The sequence below is a fragment of the Capra hircus genome, chromosome 21 (genome assembly GCF_001704415.2).
Source record: "Capra hircus breed San Clemente chromosome 21, ASM170441v1, whole genome shotgun sequence".
Taxonomy (NCBI): domain Eukaryota; kingdom Metazoa; phylum Chordata; class Mammalia; order Artiodactyla; family Bovidae; genus Capra; species Capra hircus.
Window position 1 is genome coordinate 29,191,440 of NC_030828.1, and position 19,958 is coordinate 29,211,397.

General features: G+C 46.0%; 1 protein-coding gene across 1 annotated transcript in view; it reads right to left on the reverse strand.

Annotated features, from left to right (window-relative positions):
- Positions 1-19,958, reverse strand: part of CHRNA7 (cholinergic receptor nicotinic alpha 7 subunit) — a 156,395-nt gene that overhangs the window by 66,784 nt on the left and 69,653 nt on the right. Inside the window, 1 exon segment of the mRNA XM_018066574.1 lies at positions 14,754-14,863. Coding sequence (XP_017922063.1) covers positions 14,754-14,863 — 110 coding nt within the window.

Consider the following 19,958-nt stretch of genomic DNA (forward strand, 5'->3'; position numbering starts at 1 on the left):
TTTTATTCAACAAATAAAAACTAAAGACAAAGGACAAGAAAAGAAACAAAATGAGTATCTTTTATATTGATTAAAGGCAAGTTTACTGAGAAAACAGTGTGGTCTTGAACTGCTAAATCTGCTGTCTTTCTGTGGCATTTTACAGATACACCTTATTTGATGGCTTTATTTTCATTATGTTCGATCATTTTGATTAAAATCTATCTTATGAACATGTCATAAAGTTGGTTTTTGTTTGTTTGCTTTCAACCAATTAGAGACTCTATTTTGTTTTGGGAATTGTTATGGGACTTAAACCTACTTGCATTTTTCTAATTAGAGATTGTTTTACTTTCTGCTCTTCTGTAAGTTGTCTTTTTACTATTGATACTGCTTATTTTTCTATTCATGCATCAGGTGCACTGACAATTTTTTATTCCTTGTGTCTAGTGGTTTGGAAGCTATTACCACTTATTTTCCTCCGTTAGCTACTCAGATATTTAACACATTGATTCACTTCTACTATTTAAAGTGCTGTGCCTTTGTGTATCTAACTAAAGTATGCGTATCATTCATGGACCAGAAAAGCCCGACAGCAAACTTCTACTGTTACTGCTCTGCGTCTCCATCTCTTACCAACCAAATCTCTTGCTATTATTCATATTAAAATATTATCAAATATTTAAACTGAACTATGACTTTCAGAGGTTCTTTGTTAACAATTTCGGACTGTACTCCAGTCAGTATTTGAACCAAGATTTTCTCTCCCTTTTCTTTCCCAGCTCAGCAAGTTGGAGGTCCACTCCTAACCACGAAGCCAGCACCATAGGACACCCTCTGCCTCCAGCTCCACCTGAGGAGTTTTGTTCCCAGAATTTCCCAACCCTCCCCAGCTACCTGGGGGAGGCAACGAAATCTTCCTTGGTTTATTCTTATATTGCTGAAATATATCCTTGAGTAATGCTTTCAGACGGAACTGAAATGACTTGAGTCTTTACAAATTTGAAACTTCCTTAGTTGGTTGTTTTTATTTATTTATTTTTTTGTCTGCCGTGGGAACTCCCCTAGTGTATTTTTCAGCTTATTTATAACTTCTCTTTGGTTGTTGTTATTCAGTCACTAAGTCATGCCAGACGCTTTGCAACTCCACAGACTGCAACATGCCAGGTTTCCCTGTCCTTCACTATCTCCCAGAGATTGCTCAAACCCATGTCCACTTAATCAGGGATGGCATACAACCATCTAATCCTCTGTTGCCCCCTTCTCAACCTGCCCTCAGACTTTCCCAGCATCAAAGTCTTTCCCAATGAGCCAGCTCTTCGTATCAGGTGGCCAAAGTATCAGGGCTTCAGCTTTAGCATCAGTCCTTTGAATGAATAGTCAGAGTTGATTTCCTTCAGGATAAACTGGCTTGATCTTCTTGCAGTCCAAGGGACTCTCAAGAGTCTTCTCCAGCACCACAATTTGAAAGCATCCATTCTTCAGCGCTCAGCCTTCTTTATGGTCCAACTCTCACATCCATACATGACTATTGGAAAAACCGCAGCTCTGACTATATAGACTTCTGTCAGTAAAGTAGTATCTTTGCTTTTTAATATGCTGTCTAAGTTTGTCATAGCTTTCCTTCCAAAGAGCAACTGTCTTTTAATATCATGGCTGCAGTCACCATACACAGTGAATTTGGAGCCTAAGAAAACTATCTGTTACTGTTTCCACTTTTTCCCTATTTATTTGCCATGAAGTGAAAGGGCCAGTGGAAGTGAGAAATAGATTTAAGGGCCTAGATCTGATAGATAGAGTGCCTGATAAACTATGGAATGAGGTTTGTGACATTGTACAGGAGACAGGGATCAAGACCATCCCCATGGAAAAGAAATGCTAAAAGCAAAATGGCTGTCTGGGGAGGCCTTACAAATAGCTGTGAAAAGAAGAGAAGTGAAAAGCAAAGGAGAAAAGGAAAGATAAAAGCATCTGAATGCAGAGTTCCAGAGAATAGCAAGAAGAGATAAGAAAGCCTTCCTCAGTGATCAATGGAAAGAAATAGAGGAAAACAACAGAATGGGAAAGACTAGAGATCTCTTCAAGAAAATTAGAGATACCAAGGGAACATTTCATGCAAAGATGGGCTCAATAAAGGACAGAAATGGTATGGACCTAATAGAAGCAGAAGATATTAAGAAAAGGTGGCAAGAACACACAGAACAACTGTACAAAAAAGATCTTTACAACCCAGATACTCATGATGGTGTGATCACTCATCTAGAGCCAGACATCCTGGAATGTGAAGTCAAGTGGGCCTTAGAAAGCATCACTACAAACAAAGCTAGTGGAGGTGATGGAATTTCAGTGGAGCTATTTCAAATCCTGAAAGATGATGCTGTGAAAGTGCTGCATTCAATATGCCAGCAAATTTTGAAAACTCAGCAGTGGCCACAGGACTGGAAAAGGTCAGTTTTCATTCCAATCCCAAAGAAAGGCAATGCCAAAGGATGCTCTAATTACCGCACAATTGCACTCATCTCACACCCTGGTAAGGTAATGCTCGAAATTCTCCAGGCCAGGCTTCAGCAATACGTGAACCGTGTACTTCCTGATGTTCAAGCTGGTTTTAGAAAAGGCAGAGGAACCAGAGATCAAATTGCCAACATCTGCTGGATCATGGAAAAAGCAAGAGAGTTCCAGAAAAACATCTATTTCTGCTTTATTGACTATGCCAAAGCCTTTGACTGTGCAGATCACAATAAACTGTGGAAAATTCTGAAAGAGATGGAAATACCAGACCACCTGACCTGCCTCTTGAGAAATCTGTATGCAGGTCAGGAAGCAACAGTTAGAACTGGACATGGAACAACAGACTGGTTCCAAATAGGAAACAGAGTACGTCAAGGCTGTATATTGTCACCCTGCTTATTTAACTTATATGCAGAGTACATCATGAGAAACGCTGGACTGGAAGAAACACAAGCTGGCATCAAGATTGCTGGGAAAAATATCAATAACCTCAGATATGCAGATGACACCACCCTTATGGCAGAAAGTGAAGAGGAACTAAAAAGCCTCTTGATGAAAGTCAAAGAGGAGAGTGAAAAAGTTGGCTTGAAGCTCAACATTCAGAAAATGAAGATCATGGCATCCGGTCCCATCACTTCATCGGAAATAGATGGGGAAACAGTGGAAACAGTGTCAGACTTTATTTTTCTGGGCTCCAAAATCACTGCAGATGGTGACTGCAGCCATGAAATTAAAAGACGCTTACTCCTTGGAAGAAAAGTTATGACCAACCTGGATAGCAGATTGAAAAGCAGAGACATTACTTTGCCGACTAAGGTCCGTCTAGTCAAGGCTATGGTTTTTCCAGTGGTCATGTATGGATGTGAGAGTTAGACTGTGAAGAAGGCTGAGCGCCGAAGAATTGATGCTTTGGAAGTGTGATGTTGGAGAAGACTCTTGAGAGTTCCTTGGACTGCAAGGAGATCCAACCAGTCCATTCTGAAGGAGATCAGCCCTGGGATTTCTTTGGAAGGAATGATGCTAAAGCTGAAACTCCAATACTTTGGCCACCTCATGAGAAGAGTTGACTCATTGGAAAAGACTCTGATGCTGGGAGGGACTGGGGGCAGGAGGAGAAGGGGACGACAGAGGATGAGATGGCTGGATGGCATCACTGACTCGATGGATGTGAGTCTGAGTGAACTCCGGGAGTTGGTGATGGACAGGGAGGCCTGGCGTGCTGCGATTCATGGGGTCGCAGGGTTGGACACGACTGAGCAACTGAACTGAACTGATAGGGCCAGATGCCATGATCTTATTTTTTTGAATGCTGAGTTTTAAGCCAGAGATTTTATTCTCCTCTTTCACCTTTATCAAGATTCTCTTTAGTTCCTCTTCACTTTCTGCCATTAGGGTGGAATCATCTGCGTATCTGAGGTTATTGATATTTTTACTAGAAATCTTGATTTCAGTTTGTGATTCAACCAGCCGGCACTGTACATGATGTACTCTGCATGTAACTTAAATGCGCAGGGTGACAATATATAGCCTTGACGTACTCCCTTCCCAATTTGGAACCAGTCCATTGTTCCATGTCACTGTTATCTTCAATAAAAGACTATAAATCATGCTAAAAGATAACTGGAGCAGTTTAAATTGGATACTCCTTCATGATAGATTGGTATGGAATGTGAAGGAGAAAAGAGAATGATAAACTCTATGGGTTATGACCCATAAGCCACACTGCTGCCCCAAACAAGCCAGAATTACTCGTGCTGGGACTGAATCTCTCCATCTAGAGCTGTGAGTGCCAAGCATTAAGGCCTCCAGCAATCCCCTACTACACCAGGGTCATGGCCCCCAATACTGCCTCCACTCACTCTAATTTGCTGCCTTCCATGTGCTTTTTTGGAGAAGGTGATGGCACCCCACTCCAGTACTCTTGCCTGGAAAATCGTATGGATGGAGAAGCCTGGTAGGCTGCAGTCCATGGGGTTGTGAAGAGTCAGACACAACTGAAGTGACTTAGCATGTGCTTTTTGCCACATTCACTTTTGGTAAAAAAATAAAAATAAAAAACATATGAATAGAACGTGGTCCCTGTGACAAAGCTCATTGGCTAGAGGCAAGAAATCTGAGTGTTAGACTGTATTTGCCATGTGACATGATGCTGAGAAACACTAAGTTCTCTGAGGCCCACTGTATCCCAGAGGCAGAGACGGCACAGGGTGTCAAGGGCAGAGTCCTGGAGGAGAAGTCTGGCTGGCTGGATCTGAATACCTTACTGTACTTCATCCTGGCCTAATATCCTGTTCATTACCCTCTTCCTTGAATTTAAAGCAATGCATTGGGGGTCCTGCAACATTTATTCCCTCCCAAGATTGTCACTCACGGTCTGCTCTAAGACCCCCTAGCCATGGCCTCAGCTAGTTTCTGCATGAGGTGTCTTGTCCTGTTGGCTTCCAAGCCTTCATCTAACTGTTGTCTCCTTGTAGCCACTTGTTCTGGGAGGACCACATACATTATTACCTAAGCTGGGCCACTCTGAAAAGCATACAGTTAATAGCTGTGCCAGGACTACCCCTAGCAGATGGGTCCTATCTGGCCCCTTCCCAGAAACCACCTCTCCCCACTCCCACTAGATGACCATCTCTGTCCTCCAGAGCTTTCTAAGATGCCAGACCCCTGACTCACATTATCTTTTCTATAAGATGATCTTTTCTATAAGATGATCTTTTCTATAAGATGAGCCCTTGTCTTAGACCCATGATGAGGTCATCAAGTGTTGCAAAAGTCAAAGGTTTGGGAGTTAGTCCTGTGTTTCACACACACCAATGCCTTGGTTTTGTGTTTCAGAAACAGTTTCTTTAATTGTGAGTGAGGGAGAGTAATTCAACAAGACTTCACTGCAGTCAGAATTCAGATCAGGTGAGCCCACCAGGATACAGCCACGTGTGACTGACTACAAATGCCTCAAGGACAGTGAAGGTGTGTCCTGAGACGATCCCCCTGAGCAGAACTGATAGCATCAGCTACACACCCGCCTGGGGGCCTGGTTCCTCCAGACTTAAGGCATGCCGTGGACACACTCATGCACATCTGAGGTCCTGAGGGCTTCAGAAGAGAACCAGCACCCGCTCCTACAAAGTCTTGTCCTTGTCAATCACAGCTTCCCCTGCTCCCCTTCCTCTGTGTGGGTGGCCAGTGAGCATAGCCTGGGTGTGTGTGTGGGTTTGTGTGTGTGTTAAACTGCTTAGTCATGTCCAACTCTGTTACCCCATGGACTGTAGCTGTAGCCTGGGTAGGCAGTGGAAATCCTGTAGGAACCCCCATAGCAGGCTGGGGAGAGGGCAGAGTGAGAGCTGACCTTGGCCCCTCCACTCCCGCAGGAGGCTTTGAAGGATGACCAAACTCCCCATTGAATTCCTGTCTCACGTATTTACTACACAGACCCTTACAGCCAAGTTGGCTCCGTGTCTGATGCCAGGAAGATCAATAAACTCATCTGCCAAAGCCAGTCTCTTGGGCTGGATGGGTCTTACAGCCCTCAGGGTGCAGGGAGCGGAGGGCTTCCTGAGGCAGCCTGGCATCACAGGTAGGAAGACAGTATTAAAGCGCCACCCTGGATGCAAAGCCGTCCCTAGAAAACTGCTGGCTGCAGTGCCTGGCTCTCTGAAATTCTGCTCCAGCTCTCACCCAGCAGCTTGCATTCGGTCATTCCAAGCTGGCCAGCAAGGGATTTGTTCAAGGAAAAGTCGGTTGTCGATGATGAGGAAAGATCATAAAGAAGTGATGGTCTGAAAATCCCTCAGTGGCTCTGAAACTGGGAGAAGCCAGGCTCACTCCTTCCAGAAAGAGAAGCTGAGACAGAATGGCCAGAGAAGGTCTGAAAATGGAGTCTATTCCGAGGGAGGGAGAGAGGAGTGATTTCAATTTGTCTAACTTGTGGAAAAATAAAACACAAGAGCTCTAAAAGCACAACTAGAGGCAAGTACTCTGGAGTCAGGCATGTCCTGCTGGGTGATCTCAGGCAAGGGGCTGAACTTCTTTGCGCACCGGTTTCCTGCACTTGGGCCTCCCTGGTGGCTCAGATGGTAAAAAAAAAAAAAAAAAAAAATCTGCCTGTGACGTGGGAGACCTGGGTTGGATCCCTGGGTTGGGAAGATCCCGTGGAGATCCCGCGGAGAGGGCATGGCAATCCACTCCAGTAATCTTGCCTGGAGAATCCTCATGGACATAGGAGCCTGGTGGGCTACAGTCCATGGGGTCACAAAGAGTCGGACACGACTGAGCAACTAAGCACACATACATCCTTGCCCTGAGATGTGAACGCTAATGCAGACTTTGGAGCCATTCGACCCTTTGCAGAAAGAGTGGAGCAAAGCTAGGGCACTAGAGATCTGCAAGTGCAGTCCATGCTGTGCGGAGAGGCTGGGCTCCAAATCAGGATGAGGCGGCCGGGTCTCTGGGCTCCCGGCGGCTGAGTGAGTATGCACATCCACGAGCCCTCCATCCCCTGATTTTACCAAGATACTGGAGGAACAAACACAGATAAAACACAACCACTGCCGTAAGCTGGGAGGAGTGTACAAGCGGAAAAGAAGCGGTAACAACTTCCAAACAAGATAACCGTGGGATGGAAATCAGTTGCTAGCAAGTCAGAGAAAGAATATGAATTTGAATTTTGACCATTACTGAGAGCAAAAATGGAAATGCAATCCTGCAGAGGCTCTCCTGTCTCATTCAAAATAAAAGCAAAGACCCGGAAGACTTGGGCAGCACCCATTGTATCTCTGATCCTCTCACCTGACTCATGCCCACCAATCTGGCCCCTTCTGTTCCAAGGACAGATCTAGATGACAAGTTCCTGCCTCAGGGTAATCCAAAAAAGATACATCTTGTAAAGATAAAGTCATGACACACAAATATAAAATTAACATATTTGTGTCAAAGACGTTTTTTAAGTCATTAATTAATGAGGGAAACAGCAAGGCATGAAAATCCACTTCTGAGGAGCATCCAAAGGGCAGACATGGACACAGGCGACCAGGAACGCCAATCCCATCTATTCACAGAGAAGTCAGTCCATCAGACAGAATCCATTTGCTTCTCACTGGACTGGAATAATTTCCATCACTACCAGTCCGAGAACTTGCAAAGTTGAAAGGTGGTTCAAGGACCATGGCCTACTGATCACTAGAACATCTGATAACCTGGGAGGTGCAGGTGACCTCACACGGAGATGCCACAGATGCCCGCTTATCTTTCTCTCCTTCACCATTTTATTTATTTTATGATGGTTATGATGTTTTGCATTTCAAAGCCGTTAACCATCTTTCCTGAAGCCTAGGTGCCTGTTTTTTCTGCCAAGAGCATTCACCTCCCTGATGCTCTGATTTTTTCCATGGCCTCCCTCTCCGGTCTCACAGCCCACATCTGGCTCCAGCATGTGTGAGGCTCCCTCCCCAGTTCTTACAGCCCCCAAAACTGGGTGCATGTTCTCCCCCCTCTCTCTCCCTTTCTCTAGAGGGCAGGGAGTTTTGTCCATCTTGATGGCTGCTGTATCCTGGGATCCTAGAACAGTGTGTGACAACAGCATGTAAGCCTTCATTAAATATTGGTGGAGCAAAGAGACAGATGAAAAACAAACATCAACAGCAGCAGGGGTGAGAAGGGGGAGGTCTGGATGGACACAGGTTGGCAGGTTCCACTCACTTTCTAAAAACTGCTTTGCCCTCTTGCCACGTCATGTTATTTACAAACAGCCTCCCTCCAGATTAGGTCAGATTTGATAATCAAGGTGCTATCACAGCATTCCCTAAAGCCTCTTTCTCTAAGATCCAAAGCTGAAAAGTTACCTTTGTTCACCTGGAGATTCCTGTCCCCATCAAGTGACATGGTGCCTCCACCCTGACCCCCACCCCCAGACCAGCCACAGCTGCATGATGGGCCTGGGAGCACCAACTCCAGAACCCCCTTCTGGAGCCAACGGCAGCGACAGCACTGAGTCTAAGGTATTCACTCCCTAAGGTCCTATTCCATACACGGACTGTTATGATACCATGATTTGACCCAGGGAAGCAACTGCCACTCACAAGCATGCAAGTCCCTGCTCATCTCTATCATCTTTGCTACCTACCTGCCTCCTCTACTTTGCCTGAGTCCCAGGATGCTTCCTCATTACTCAATCACTGCTGCCCTCCCCTCAAGAGCCAGGATGGGATCTCCAAACAGGCCAAGGTGAAAATGACTGGAACTTCAGCAGCCAGCTCACCTGCACCGAGTTGACCATGCTGGCAGCCATCCTCCCCATGTCTGAGGCCCTGACAGCTGCCCAGGCAAGAACTGGCATGGCAGCCCTGCCCAAGGCTCCTGTTCATGCATGGGACAGGCAAGCAGAATGACATTCCTAGAAGCAGCTGTCAATCTATCACAGAAGGAAGTTGGCAGATAAGCATCCTGGACATCCCCACTGCCCATAGCAGTAGCTTTTTAAAGTATCCTGTATTGTTTTCCCTCCCTCCCCTGTCCCACTTAGTCTCTCAGATTATGTGCACTCAAATCCTCGTCTTGGGCTGATGTCCAAGGGACCCTAAGACACTTAGGGAAGAGAATAAATTCTATGTCACTGGTGACTCACTGATCACCACAACTGCAAACCCCTGGGGGTCAGATCACACTGCACCCAGGTGTGTCCTTTGTGTACCACCCTCCCTCCCTCCAGGCTCTGCCATCAGCCACAGGGTCAGGGGAGTATGTGACAGAAAGAGGGCTGGGGCCAGAGGCCTACAGCCTCAGAGCCAGGCAGGAGCCTGCAGATGTGTGAATGTGGTTTTGCACAGCCTATAAAAAGAAAATGGTTGACACCCCATGCAGTCCTAAAAATACAGAGTCAACAAAAACATCAGAAAATTACATTCATCAATGAAGATTCCATTACTGTCACAGGATTTTCTGATGAAACAGCTCAAGAACTGAGAAGTCCAGAGAGACTAAGGTAGCCACCCAGGGTTGCACAATGCAGGGGTGGCTAAGATGTTGCTGGGGTTCAGACTTTTCTCTGCAAAGCGATGCTGATACCAGTTAGGCCTTTCATTCTACCCAAAAGGCATTGTAGCTTTTCCTAGGTCATGACTCAATCTGAGGGAAGCCATTCACCATACCATGAGGACATTCAACTCATAGAGAGGCACATGTGTATAAGAATCAAGGCTCCTAAGGGCCAACATCAACTTGCCAGCCATCTGGGTGAGTCACCTGGTTGGACACCCCAGTCAGGCTCCCTGTTGACTGCAACCTCAGCCAATATTGGGCTGAAACTTCATGAGACCTGGAGCCAGACCACCTACTGGATCCCTCCCCAAATCCTTGAGGCACAGCAACTGGGAGAGGTTACAACAATTCTTATTTTAAAGTTTGGAGTGATTTGTCCTCCAAAGACAGGAACTACAGTAAATACCATTTGTCCCAATTAGGACTGGTTGGGATTCCTTTACCCGATGACTGGTATTTTATATAATTTCTGGAAAATTCCCAGCCATTATTTCTTTAAACATTGCTATTCCCTCATTTTCTCTATTATTTCTATCTTAGACTTCAGTTAACACTTTAAGAACATCTCAGTCTATTCTGCAAGTCACAGCATTTCTCTTATTTTTCATCTTTGTGCATTTCTTTGCTACGCTCTGTATCGACAGCTTATTGTGTCTTTCAGTTCACTGTGAACCATCTGCCATTTAACCTATTACACTTTTCAAACTGATATACAATTTGCAAGCAGCAAACACAGATTTCTGGTGTGTGGCTTTCACTGAATTTTGATGCAGATTATATTCATGTAACTATAACCACCATAAAGTCAAGATACAGACACTCCATTATCTCAGAAAGTTCCCTCATGCCCCTTTCTTCTGTCCCTCCCAGAGGTAACCATTTTATTGATTTGTATCCCCTATTCTAGAACATCAATAAATGTAATCATACAGAAGATTAAAAGCCAAAAAGGAGGGAGGAAAATGGTAACAAGCCATCCAGAATCGCTACTCACTTTGAGTAAGGTTGTGTTCAGACAAATCCTTGAACTGCAGGCTTAAACTAAAGCAGAATGAAGCAGACAAGAAATCACAGGGTTCGTCATCTAGCAGGGATGCTGCTAGTAGCCCCTGTCCTCACCTCAGAGCCACCCAGCCAGCTGGTGGGCAATCAACTTGTTCACCATCCATCAGGAGAATAAAGCAGCCCCTCCCAGAAATGATGCAGAGACCCAACCTCTTCGAAGCACAGAAAATGGATTCTATCTCAAAAACCACATGGGGCTCACACCTGGACTACAAAATTGAGCTGGAATGGGAGAACTGTTACATACATGTTGGTGATGCTTCCCCTGACGTGAATCGATGCTCCCCTCCAAACCATGGCTCACACAGAAGGGTGGCACGTGCCCTCCTTCAGGAAGTGCCCCCACCCTTGCCACATATATGTAATGAAACATCGCATGGGCTCACTGAGGAAATACATCAGTTTGAGAATCTTGGGCTGGTGCAAAGTACTAAACTCAACATCTCTCAAAATCTCCCGTAACAGGGTATCAGAAAGTCAGGATCTCACTAAGCTCAGGCCTGTTTTTGCTACTTTCCATGTTCATTTCTAGACTCAAATACCTAGGCTCGTATCTTCCAGGCTGCCAATGTGACTTTCCTCCTCCTCTTTCTTCCTTTGTTGGCGTTAGCAGCACCAGCATCACACAGGTCGTGCCCTTGGCTCCTCCGCCTCTTGCCTGTACCCCACCCTCCTTCCATCTTGTCTGTACACACACAGTTGTGAGGTGCTTTCCAGGAGCCCATGAAGCGGGGGGCAGCACCTGCAGTTGGTGGGGCACAGGAACCTCTTTCTAGGAGAGCATGTGACAGAGAGAGGTGTCTGGAGTCAGAGGGGAGTTCAGTTGAGGTCTGGGGGTGAGAGAAGATGAGGGCCCCACACTAAGGGGGGCAAGGATAAATGATGGGAGTCAGGGAACATCCCTGAGCTGACCAACAGTAGGTGGAAGAGGAGGCAGCGGAGTTTGGGGTGGTGGTGCCCACACATACCTGGGGCAGGAGGAGTGGCAGCAGAGGGAGCCCCCGGAGGCAGGGATAACAGGGTCACCCTGCATCTCCCTGTCCGCCTGGCCCCACAGGCACCCTGAACTGAGCGCTCCTTCATTATTACGCATGCCTGCTTCGGTCCTTCCACTCCCTCCAGTCTTCACTCTGACCTCCCTGCCTCCCTCCCCGGTGCCCTGGAGAAGGGGACTGATTTCTCCTCCCTTCTCTGGGCCCCTCCCTACTTTGCCCGACAGGACCAGGTGAAGGGCTGGTCTTAATTCCTACTCTGGGTCCCTAAGGGCCAGGCAGCCCCCGCTTCATGCCTCTCCGGAACTCACCAGGCCACGTGGAAAAGGCTCAGGAGGGGAAGAGGCACTTGAGGTGGTGCAGGTACAGCCCAGATTGAGCTCCACCCACAGCACCATCACCACCACCACCAGCTCCGGGGGTGTACCCCCACACACAAGCTCATCTGAGCCCCAGCCACTGCCTGCTGCCAACATCTCACAGAACAGACAAGCAGCCACACGGGCTGGGCCAGCTCCCATGGTGAGAAATAAAAGGCATAGTGTTTTTTTTTCTTAAGCCATTAAATTCAGGGTCACTTAAGCAGTGAAAGATAACCGGTGCTGTGTCTACAGCTGGCTTCAGTAACTTTTTAACCTTCCTACCCCACACTGTGCCAATGTGGACATGCCAGCCATGTAGTCAACAGTTACTTTAGGTAAAAAGCCCCACATCTCACTTCTCAGAAGAAAATTAATGCAGGAGAGGAGGCAGTCTCTACAGACACTGTGCTACAGGCTGGTGCAGGCAGTCAACAGGCACATGGAAAGGAGAAGAGGGGAGATGGTTATATGGAGCTCCAGGGGAAACACAAGAGGAAGAAGGGGATGGATTATTCCTGGGGCCTGGTCCCTGGTGGCATCTGTCAGAAAGAGACGGCTGCATCTTTGTTCCTTGAAATTCAAGTATGTATAGAATTCTTGGAAACTCTTCATTAGTTAGAATGTCAGAAACGCCAAACATATACTGAGGTTTAAGATCTTAAAAGTAAGTCAAAAGAACCATCACTTAAAACCTCATTGTTAAAAATTCTACCATATTTATTTTTTATTTCAGATGAAAAAAACTGTGTTGGGAACAGTGAAAAACATTATTGGCATTTCTTTTTAAAATGTCAAACCATCTTACTTAAAGCTGAGATTCGCATCCCCATGCCTTTGAGCACACAACTACCTTTACAGACTGTTCACTCTTTACTGAGTACCACACCAAGCATGCTATGTGTATCTGCAGTTCATTCTTCCAGACTGTGAGGTTGGCACTCACTTACCCTATTGGGCAAAGGAGGCATCTGAGACTTACAGACATAGCAAATATTATGGCTAAGATTTACACCCACTTAGTCCATCCAAACCCTTGTCCTTAAGCAGTCAACAGCAATATTGCTGTTATAGACTGAACTGTCTCCCCGTGAAAGTCATAGGCTGAACCCCTAACTAATTCACACACTCAAGTATCTCCAAGTGAAACTGCAGTTGTAAGCCGAATCTTTTTTTTAACATAAATTTATTTAATTGGAGATTAATTACTTTACAATAATTGTATTGGTTTTGCCATACATCAACATGAATCCGCCACAGGTATACATGTGTTCCCCATCCTGAACCCTCCTCTCTCCTGCCTCCCTGTACCATCTCTCTGGGTCGTCTCAGTGCACCAGCCCCAAGCATCCAGTATCATGCACCGAACCGAATCTCTAATGAGGTAAAACTAAGGTAAAATGAAGTCATCAGAGTGAACCCTAATTCAGTGTGACTAATGTTTTCACAAGCAAAGATGAGGACTCAGACACACACACACGGGGAGAGCATGTTAGGAAATGGGAGAAGACGGCCATCCACAAGCCACGGAGAGAGGCCCCGGGAGAAACCAACTCTGCGGACCTGAGACCCCTGGGGCCTCCAGCCTCCAAGAGAAAATAAATTTCTGTTGTTTAAGTCACCTAGTTAGTGGTTATTTTTTTCTGGCAGCTCTGGACAACTAATATAGCCCCTAGGAAACAGAGGGGCCAAGAAGCAGGCATGGGGACTCATGTGCTTCTACTCAACAGGGGACTGCTTTTGCTGACCTGAGACACCGTACAAAACTCGGCTGCTGGAACTCAGTGAAGGTACTGGAGGGTGGTGGCAAATCAGCCAAGGTAATCTTCTAGAGACAGGCCCAAGGATTCAAGTGAAATGTGATACCAGGAAGAAAGAAAGAGAATTCAAAGTGGATATGAAACATAAAATCACTCAGCCTTCTGGAAGCAGTCCTTGAAGGACAAACCCATCAGCTGGTCCTGAGGGATGACTATGCCCACAGGGAGCAGCTGACGGCAGCACTGTTTCCCTGAGTCACACAGGTGCTGGGATTCCTCTTTTCCAAGTGGGACCAGAGACAGCAGCCGTCACTAGGAAATAGCTTTTGTGAGTATGAAGCCAGTTATCACGTCTCTTATTGGAAAGAGAGGCTCCGAGTTCCCTTAGTTTACTATGTAGTTTAGCAAGAAATTTTGGAGCTTCAAGAAATTTAATCTGCTTGGATAGAAACCCGCCTGCTGGGCTTCCACTCCAAAAATCAGATGGCCTTGGCTGACTGACTAACCCTTCCTTTCCTGACCTCAGGAGATGGACTATTAGGAGATGATGACTGCCCTTCTCCCATCAGGTACAGGCTTCCGAGTGCGGCTAGAGATGAGTCTCCTGTGCTCAGCCGCCCCGCAGTGCCCTCAGTGCACAACGGCAGAGCATTAAATGAGGACCTGAGTCCAGACAGTGGACTCCAGCCATGTATCCTGTTGACCTGCAGTTTCTCTTGCTGTGACTGTAACTGCTGTCATTCAGAGGCAAACTTATGACTACATGCAAAAATGTCTCAGTGCCAATATGTACACAAGTACCTACAAATCTGTAATGCACAGTCCTGTGGACACAGCCCATTGAGGGCAGCGTGTCGGATGCTGCAGGCCTGCGTGCTGGGACAGAGAATGCCAGACACAGGACAGAGCTGCTTCCCACAAAGCCTCATGGGAATCCATAATCCCAAATTATAGATAAAGTACCCAGAATTTCTATAAAGTACTCAAATATGCTTGACTGTTAAAACACATCCAAGAATAAACTCATTTCTTTCCCTTTTGTCCACTGAGCTTACCTGTTGTAGAGGAGAATGTCTGGCTTCCAGATCTGGCCGTCTGGGAAACGAACAGTCTTCACGCCCGGATACTCAGATGCATTCCACTGTAAATAGTGATCTGTCCAAGTCTGACAAACACAGACGGCAGCATTAGCAGCACTTTGCTTTCTTGCCTGCTAATATATCTTATGAGAGATTATTAGATAAGTTCAAAACCAAAAAGAGTTCCAGACACTCATTTACATAATTGAGTTGCTATCTGTAAAATATATGGAAACTGGGAATTAAATAATCCCTTACTAAATGACCATGAATAGCATAAAAATCACATTTAAGATCCTGCTGTCACCACGACCATAGTCAGAGGGTAGCATTAAAGTTAATTCCAGTCCACTGCATGCCCCCAAGCCCTTCTCTCCTGTAGCAGATGGACTTTTTTTCCTAGCCAAATGAAAACTGTTTCGCTTTCAAAGTTTTGGGACACTCTGGACAAATAAATTCATTATTTCAGTTAGAAGAAGAACTAGATTGGAAAAATGTAGAAGATTTATTTCCATAAAACAACTTCATGCAGCTGCAGGGGTACCTCTTAGAAATGTCTAAGGGCCTGTATTTGGATTTGAATTATTATTTTCAGGTAGGAATACTGCTTCTGACACCACAACTCAAAAATGCAAACATGGGCATTGGTACTAAAACAATGAATCAGGACCCAAGGGTACAGAGTAAGACTCAGGAAATATTTATAAGCACGTGAACATGTGTCTTTCTGGGGCTAAACCTGAAATTGGTTCTTGAGGGATCTTTGTAAGAGGAAGGTCCATTGCTGGAGTTCTCTGCCCTCGGACCACGCACCCCAGAGCTACCTGAGGTCCACTGGCTTTGTAAAGACTGCTCAGGTAGGACCCCACCTGCACTGCTGGCAACCAGCAGCACCCAGCCAGGACTGCAAGGCTGCCAGGTTTGGACTTACCAGCTCCTACAGGTGTGCATTATCAGAGCAGATGCCATAAAGGCCTCCATCCTGTATTCAGTCCCCCTAGGGCTACCTGCTCTGAGTGCAAACTTTCTCACATTTAAAAAGGTATGTGATGCAACACCCCAAGCTGGCCCAGGGGCAATTCCTCATAATTAATCATTATTTCTGCAGCAAAACATGCATATTTATCCTGAAAGTAAATGCCTCGATTGCATATCAATTTGTTTGATTTTAGACCTGATCAGTTTGATGTAAAGTCATAAAAACAAAAACAAACAAACAAAAACCCTGTCATGTTCAGAGCTGCCGAGATTTGAGAACTGCCGCCAAGGGGTTGTGGGTCTAGAGCTACTGAAACTGGCAATACAGTCAAAGGGCATGCCCCAGAGATGCCACCATCCTCTGGAAAGAGCAGACAAGCATCCCAGTTTGTCAGAGAAGACGGAATATGCAGGTAAGTATCAGCATTTCTCTACTTTCAATACTTCGGCCACCGTGTGCAAAGAACTGACTGATTGAAAAAGACCCTGATGCTGAAGAAGATTGAAGGCAGGAGGAGAAGGGGACATGAGCTGGTTGAATGACATCACCAACTCGATGGACATGAGTTTGAGCAAGCTCTGGGAGTTGGTGATGAACAGGAAAGTCTGGCGTGCTGCAGTCCATGGGGTTGCAAAGAGTCAGACAAGAGTGAGCGACTGAACTGAACTAACTGAGCAGCATTTCAGAGTCATGGACCATGAAAAGGAGGATATATTGATACTTAAATTGTTGAAGTATCCCTGGTAACTCAGTGGTAAAGAATCCACCTTCAATGCAGGAGATGTGGGTTTGACCCCTGGATTGGGAAGATCCCCTAGAGAAGGAAATGGTGACCCTTGCCTGGGGAGATCTCATGGACATAGCCTGGCAGGCTATAGTCCATGGGGTTGCAGAAGAGTAAGACACGAACTAAACAACATGTTGCAGTATCACTGGGGGCATGTAGGATGGTGACCCACCTGGCCGATGTTTCTAAATTAGAAGTGTGTGGCTGGGGGAGGACAGGACAGCACAGCACAGCACCCAGAAAGAGCCAATCTCGTTCAAGTGGTTTTACACGAAGGCCACACTGTTTGCTCCAGCGGCTCCAGCTCTGTCCACTTTGCTCAGTGCTCCCTTCTTTTCTCTCCCATATTCTGGGCATAAGCTCTTCTATGCCCAACATCTGTGCTTTCCTGATCATGTTCTCATATCCGAATGCTCCTCTGGGTCGGCAGCTGATTAGCAGAGTCTGGTATTCATCTTCCACATTACCCTGCTCAGGGCCCCAGGACTCTCAGAACTGCCCAGGAAGTAGGTGTGGCAGACAGATGCCCATCTACTCTGCCTGCTGATAGGATGGCCACAGCAAGAGGAGAAGCAGGGAGGAGGGAGCGCTTTGTTGGTCAAACACAAACCTCTATTAAAACCTCTATTAAGGGTACCAGGCCTGAGCTGCAGGGAGCCTCCCTGGCAATTCCTCACCCCTCCCATCTCTGCTACCCATGCTCCTACTTAGCCGCATGTGCCCCGGGATGTGTATCTCAGCCAGCCTGCTTGCTCAGTGTCTGCTATGTGTACCATGCTCACCAGAACACTGGGATGCCAGCATGACTATTCTTATTTACAAGAGAAAACTGGGGCCTGGAGAAGTGACAACTTTTTGGTTGGTCACTGGGGTCAGGACTCAGAACTTATTTGACTTCAAGCTGGGTGACAGCCAGGCTCTACTGTGGTTGGTTCTTTCCCACGTCTGCACAGGCAAATTCTGCACCCCAACAAGGTGGGCTGCTCTTCTAGGGGTCTCCCTTAGCCTAAAGCCAAGTTTGGTCTCTATCATCCTCTCAATAGAAACAGAAGGCCACTGGGAGCTTTAGGATCAAACAGAGGTTGGTTTGTACCTAAGGCTCCAGCAGAGAAGAGCTGTGTCAGCTCTAGCAGGTAAACCATCCTCTCTGAGCTGCACTTTGCTCGTATGTAGCACCTCATCAGGCACTATAAGGATGCAATGAGATCAAGTGTCGAAGTAAGTTAAGTCACATGGCCTTGGGAGGCGTGTGATAAATGAGTGATAAATGATGATTCTGAGAGGAAAAGGGATCTTCCCTTTCACAACATCCCAGAGGACATGAGAGCTGTAACAACTGAGCTTCAGCCAAAGGTGGAGAGAGCAAAGGCCAGCTCAGTGTCAGGAGCTGGAGCAGGAACCTCAGTGCAGCATTGTCCTGGGTTTTCATGACGATTTCCTAAGAGTGGATGTGGAAAAGGGCCCATAAACAAGCAGGGGGTAGGGCTCTATCCTCCAAACTACTCATTGCCCACTCGGATCACAGAGCCTTGAGGGCAGAGGTGCTGAGCAAAATCTGTGTATAGACAGGAGCTGGCACGGCTCCCACACTCAGGCACCTGGAAACAGGCATGAACCTAGAAGTGCCAACCCTCCCAGAGAAAACAGGGAAGCTCATCTTTTATATTATATGATATTATATATCAGATTATACACAATAATAAATTTTAAACAAAGATAAAAGGTTTCTCCTGAGTTCCAGGAGCTGTTCAAAGAAAGTACTGACTGTGAGGCAGGGAATGGGAGTGTCTGAATGTGAACTCAGCTGGACAGAAGCATGGGTCACTCGGCCCCCGTCTGTAGTTGGTATCTCAAATGGGGACAGTCTATGGGAATGAGCCCTTACCTGAAGGATCAAATGCTAACTCAGAATAGAGCCAAGCTGTTGGTGTCAGGAAACATCTCACACACACATGCTCTGAACATTCTTCAGTCAACTGTTCTGATCTCAGAGGAAGAGAGCGGGTCTCCTCCTTTCTTCTGTCCCAAAACTTTCTTCTCTCAGTGGACATAGTTTTTGCTTAATGGTGGGTTGCTCTTACGGCCCTAAGCAAGCCACTGACCTCTCATCTATAAGCAACATATATAGCATTACTATTTTGATAAAGAATGCAGAAATGAAGAAGGTAATAAATATTTCAGAAATAAATATGGTTTAGAATCTAATATTCAATGATGCTATTAATTCCATAATTAGACTTAGGAGGTGGAAAATAAGCAGAAGGATGGGAAATCTGAAACCAGAAGAATGGTCAAAATGTCAAAAATTTACAATTAAAGAAGATAGTTTTCTTTTTTTTTAAGCAAGTTCTTTTTGTTAAGTCTCCAAATGGCTCAAACATCTCTTTAGAAACTGAAATGGCTTCTGTCAGTTCTTCTCATAGATCAAATCAGATTGTCTGACAGGACCCCCCAAACGATGAAACTAATATGCAGAAAAAATACACTAGCTGCTTCCTCCTAGGAATATAAAGAAGTAAACAGAGAGATCAAACACTTTCTCTTCCTTCGGGTTCTCTAAAAACTGTAAATTCCTACAAATCAAGGGCAGGTCAGGGAAAGGAAAACACAATCAACAAACTATACGTCAAAGAGAATTTTTTCTGCCTCTTCTCTTTGAATGTATAGAAAACCCATCATTTGTAGGATGTTGACCTCAGAGTTTAAATATCTAGGGAAAAGATTACGTGGACTCAGTTTTTCAGAACAGGAATTCAGCAACATGAGATAAGGGAGAGTAAAACCAACTGCTGAGAGCAATCTCCTGGGCCCTCTGTCCCTTCCTGTCCAGGCTGCTGCCCTCCCTCCCTGGGGACTCTGGCCTTGGCCCTCTTCAGCATGGAGCCTCACTTCTCCTCTGTCCCCATTACCCAGGCTGGGCAGGCCAGGCTGGTCACCAGTTTGGGAAACACAAAGAGCAGGGATCAATCTGGTTATCTTATCAATGGCTCTGGGGCAGCTTCCAAGGCCTGTGCAAGTGACGTCTGAGTTCCGCAGGTCCACGCTGAGGCCACACTAGGAATACCAACGCTTTCCAGATGGAAACAGAGTAGGCAGAGGTTTTGATTAGATAACTGTTCAGGTCTGTTCTAAATCCAAGATTCTTGTGATTCCTTAAAATTCAGTTGGGAACTATTACTACAGCTGCTCCGTGAGCTACAGGTGCCAGATAGAATGTGTCACCCAGTTGTATAAGACATACATTACAAAGGTGCCCAGCCTGGAAAGAAGCATTAATTACTGAGCTCACACCTAGAAACACTCAGGCTCCCATCACCACATACATAGAGTCCTTGCCTTTCCTCCTCTTCCTTTGATTTCTGTACTGCCAACTCCACAGTCTACACAGCCAGCCTGCCTCCTGCCAATTCTCTAG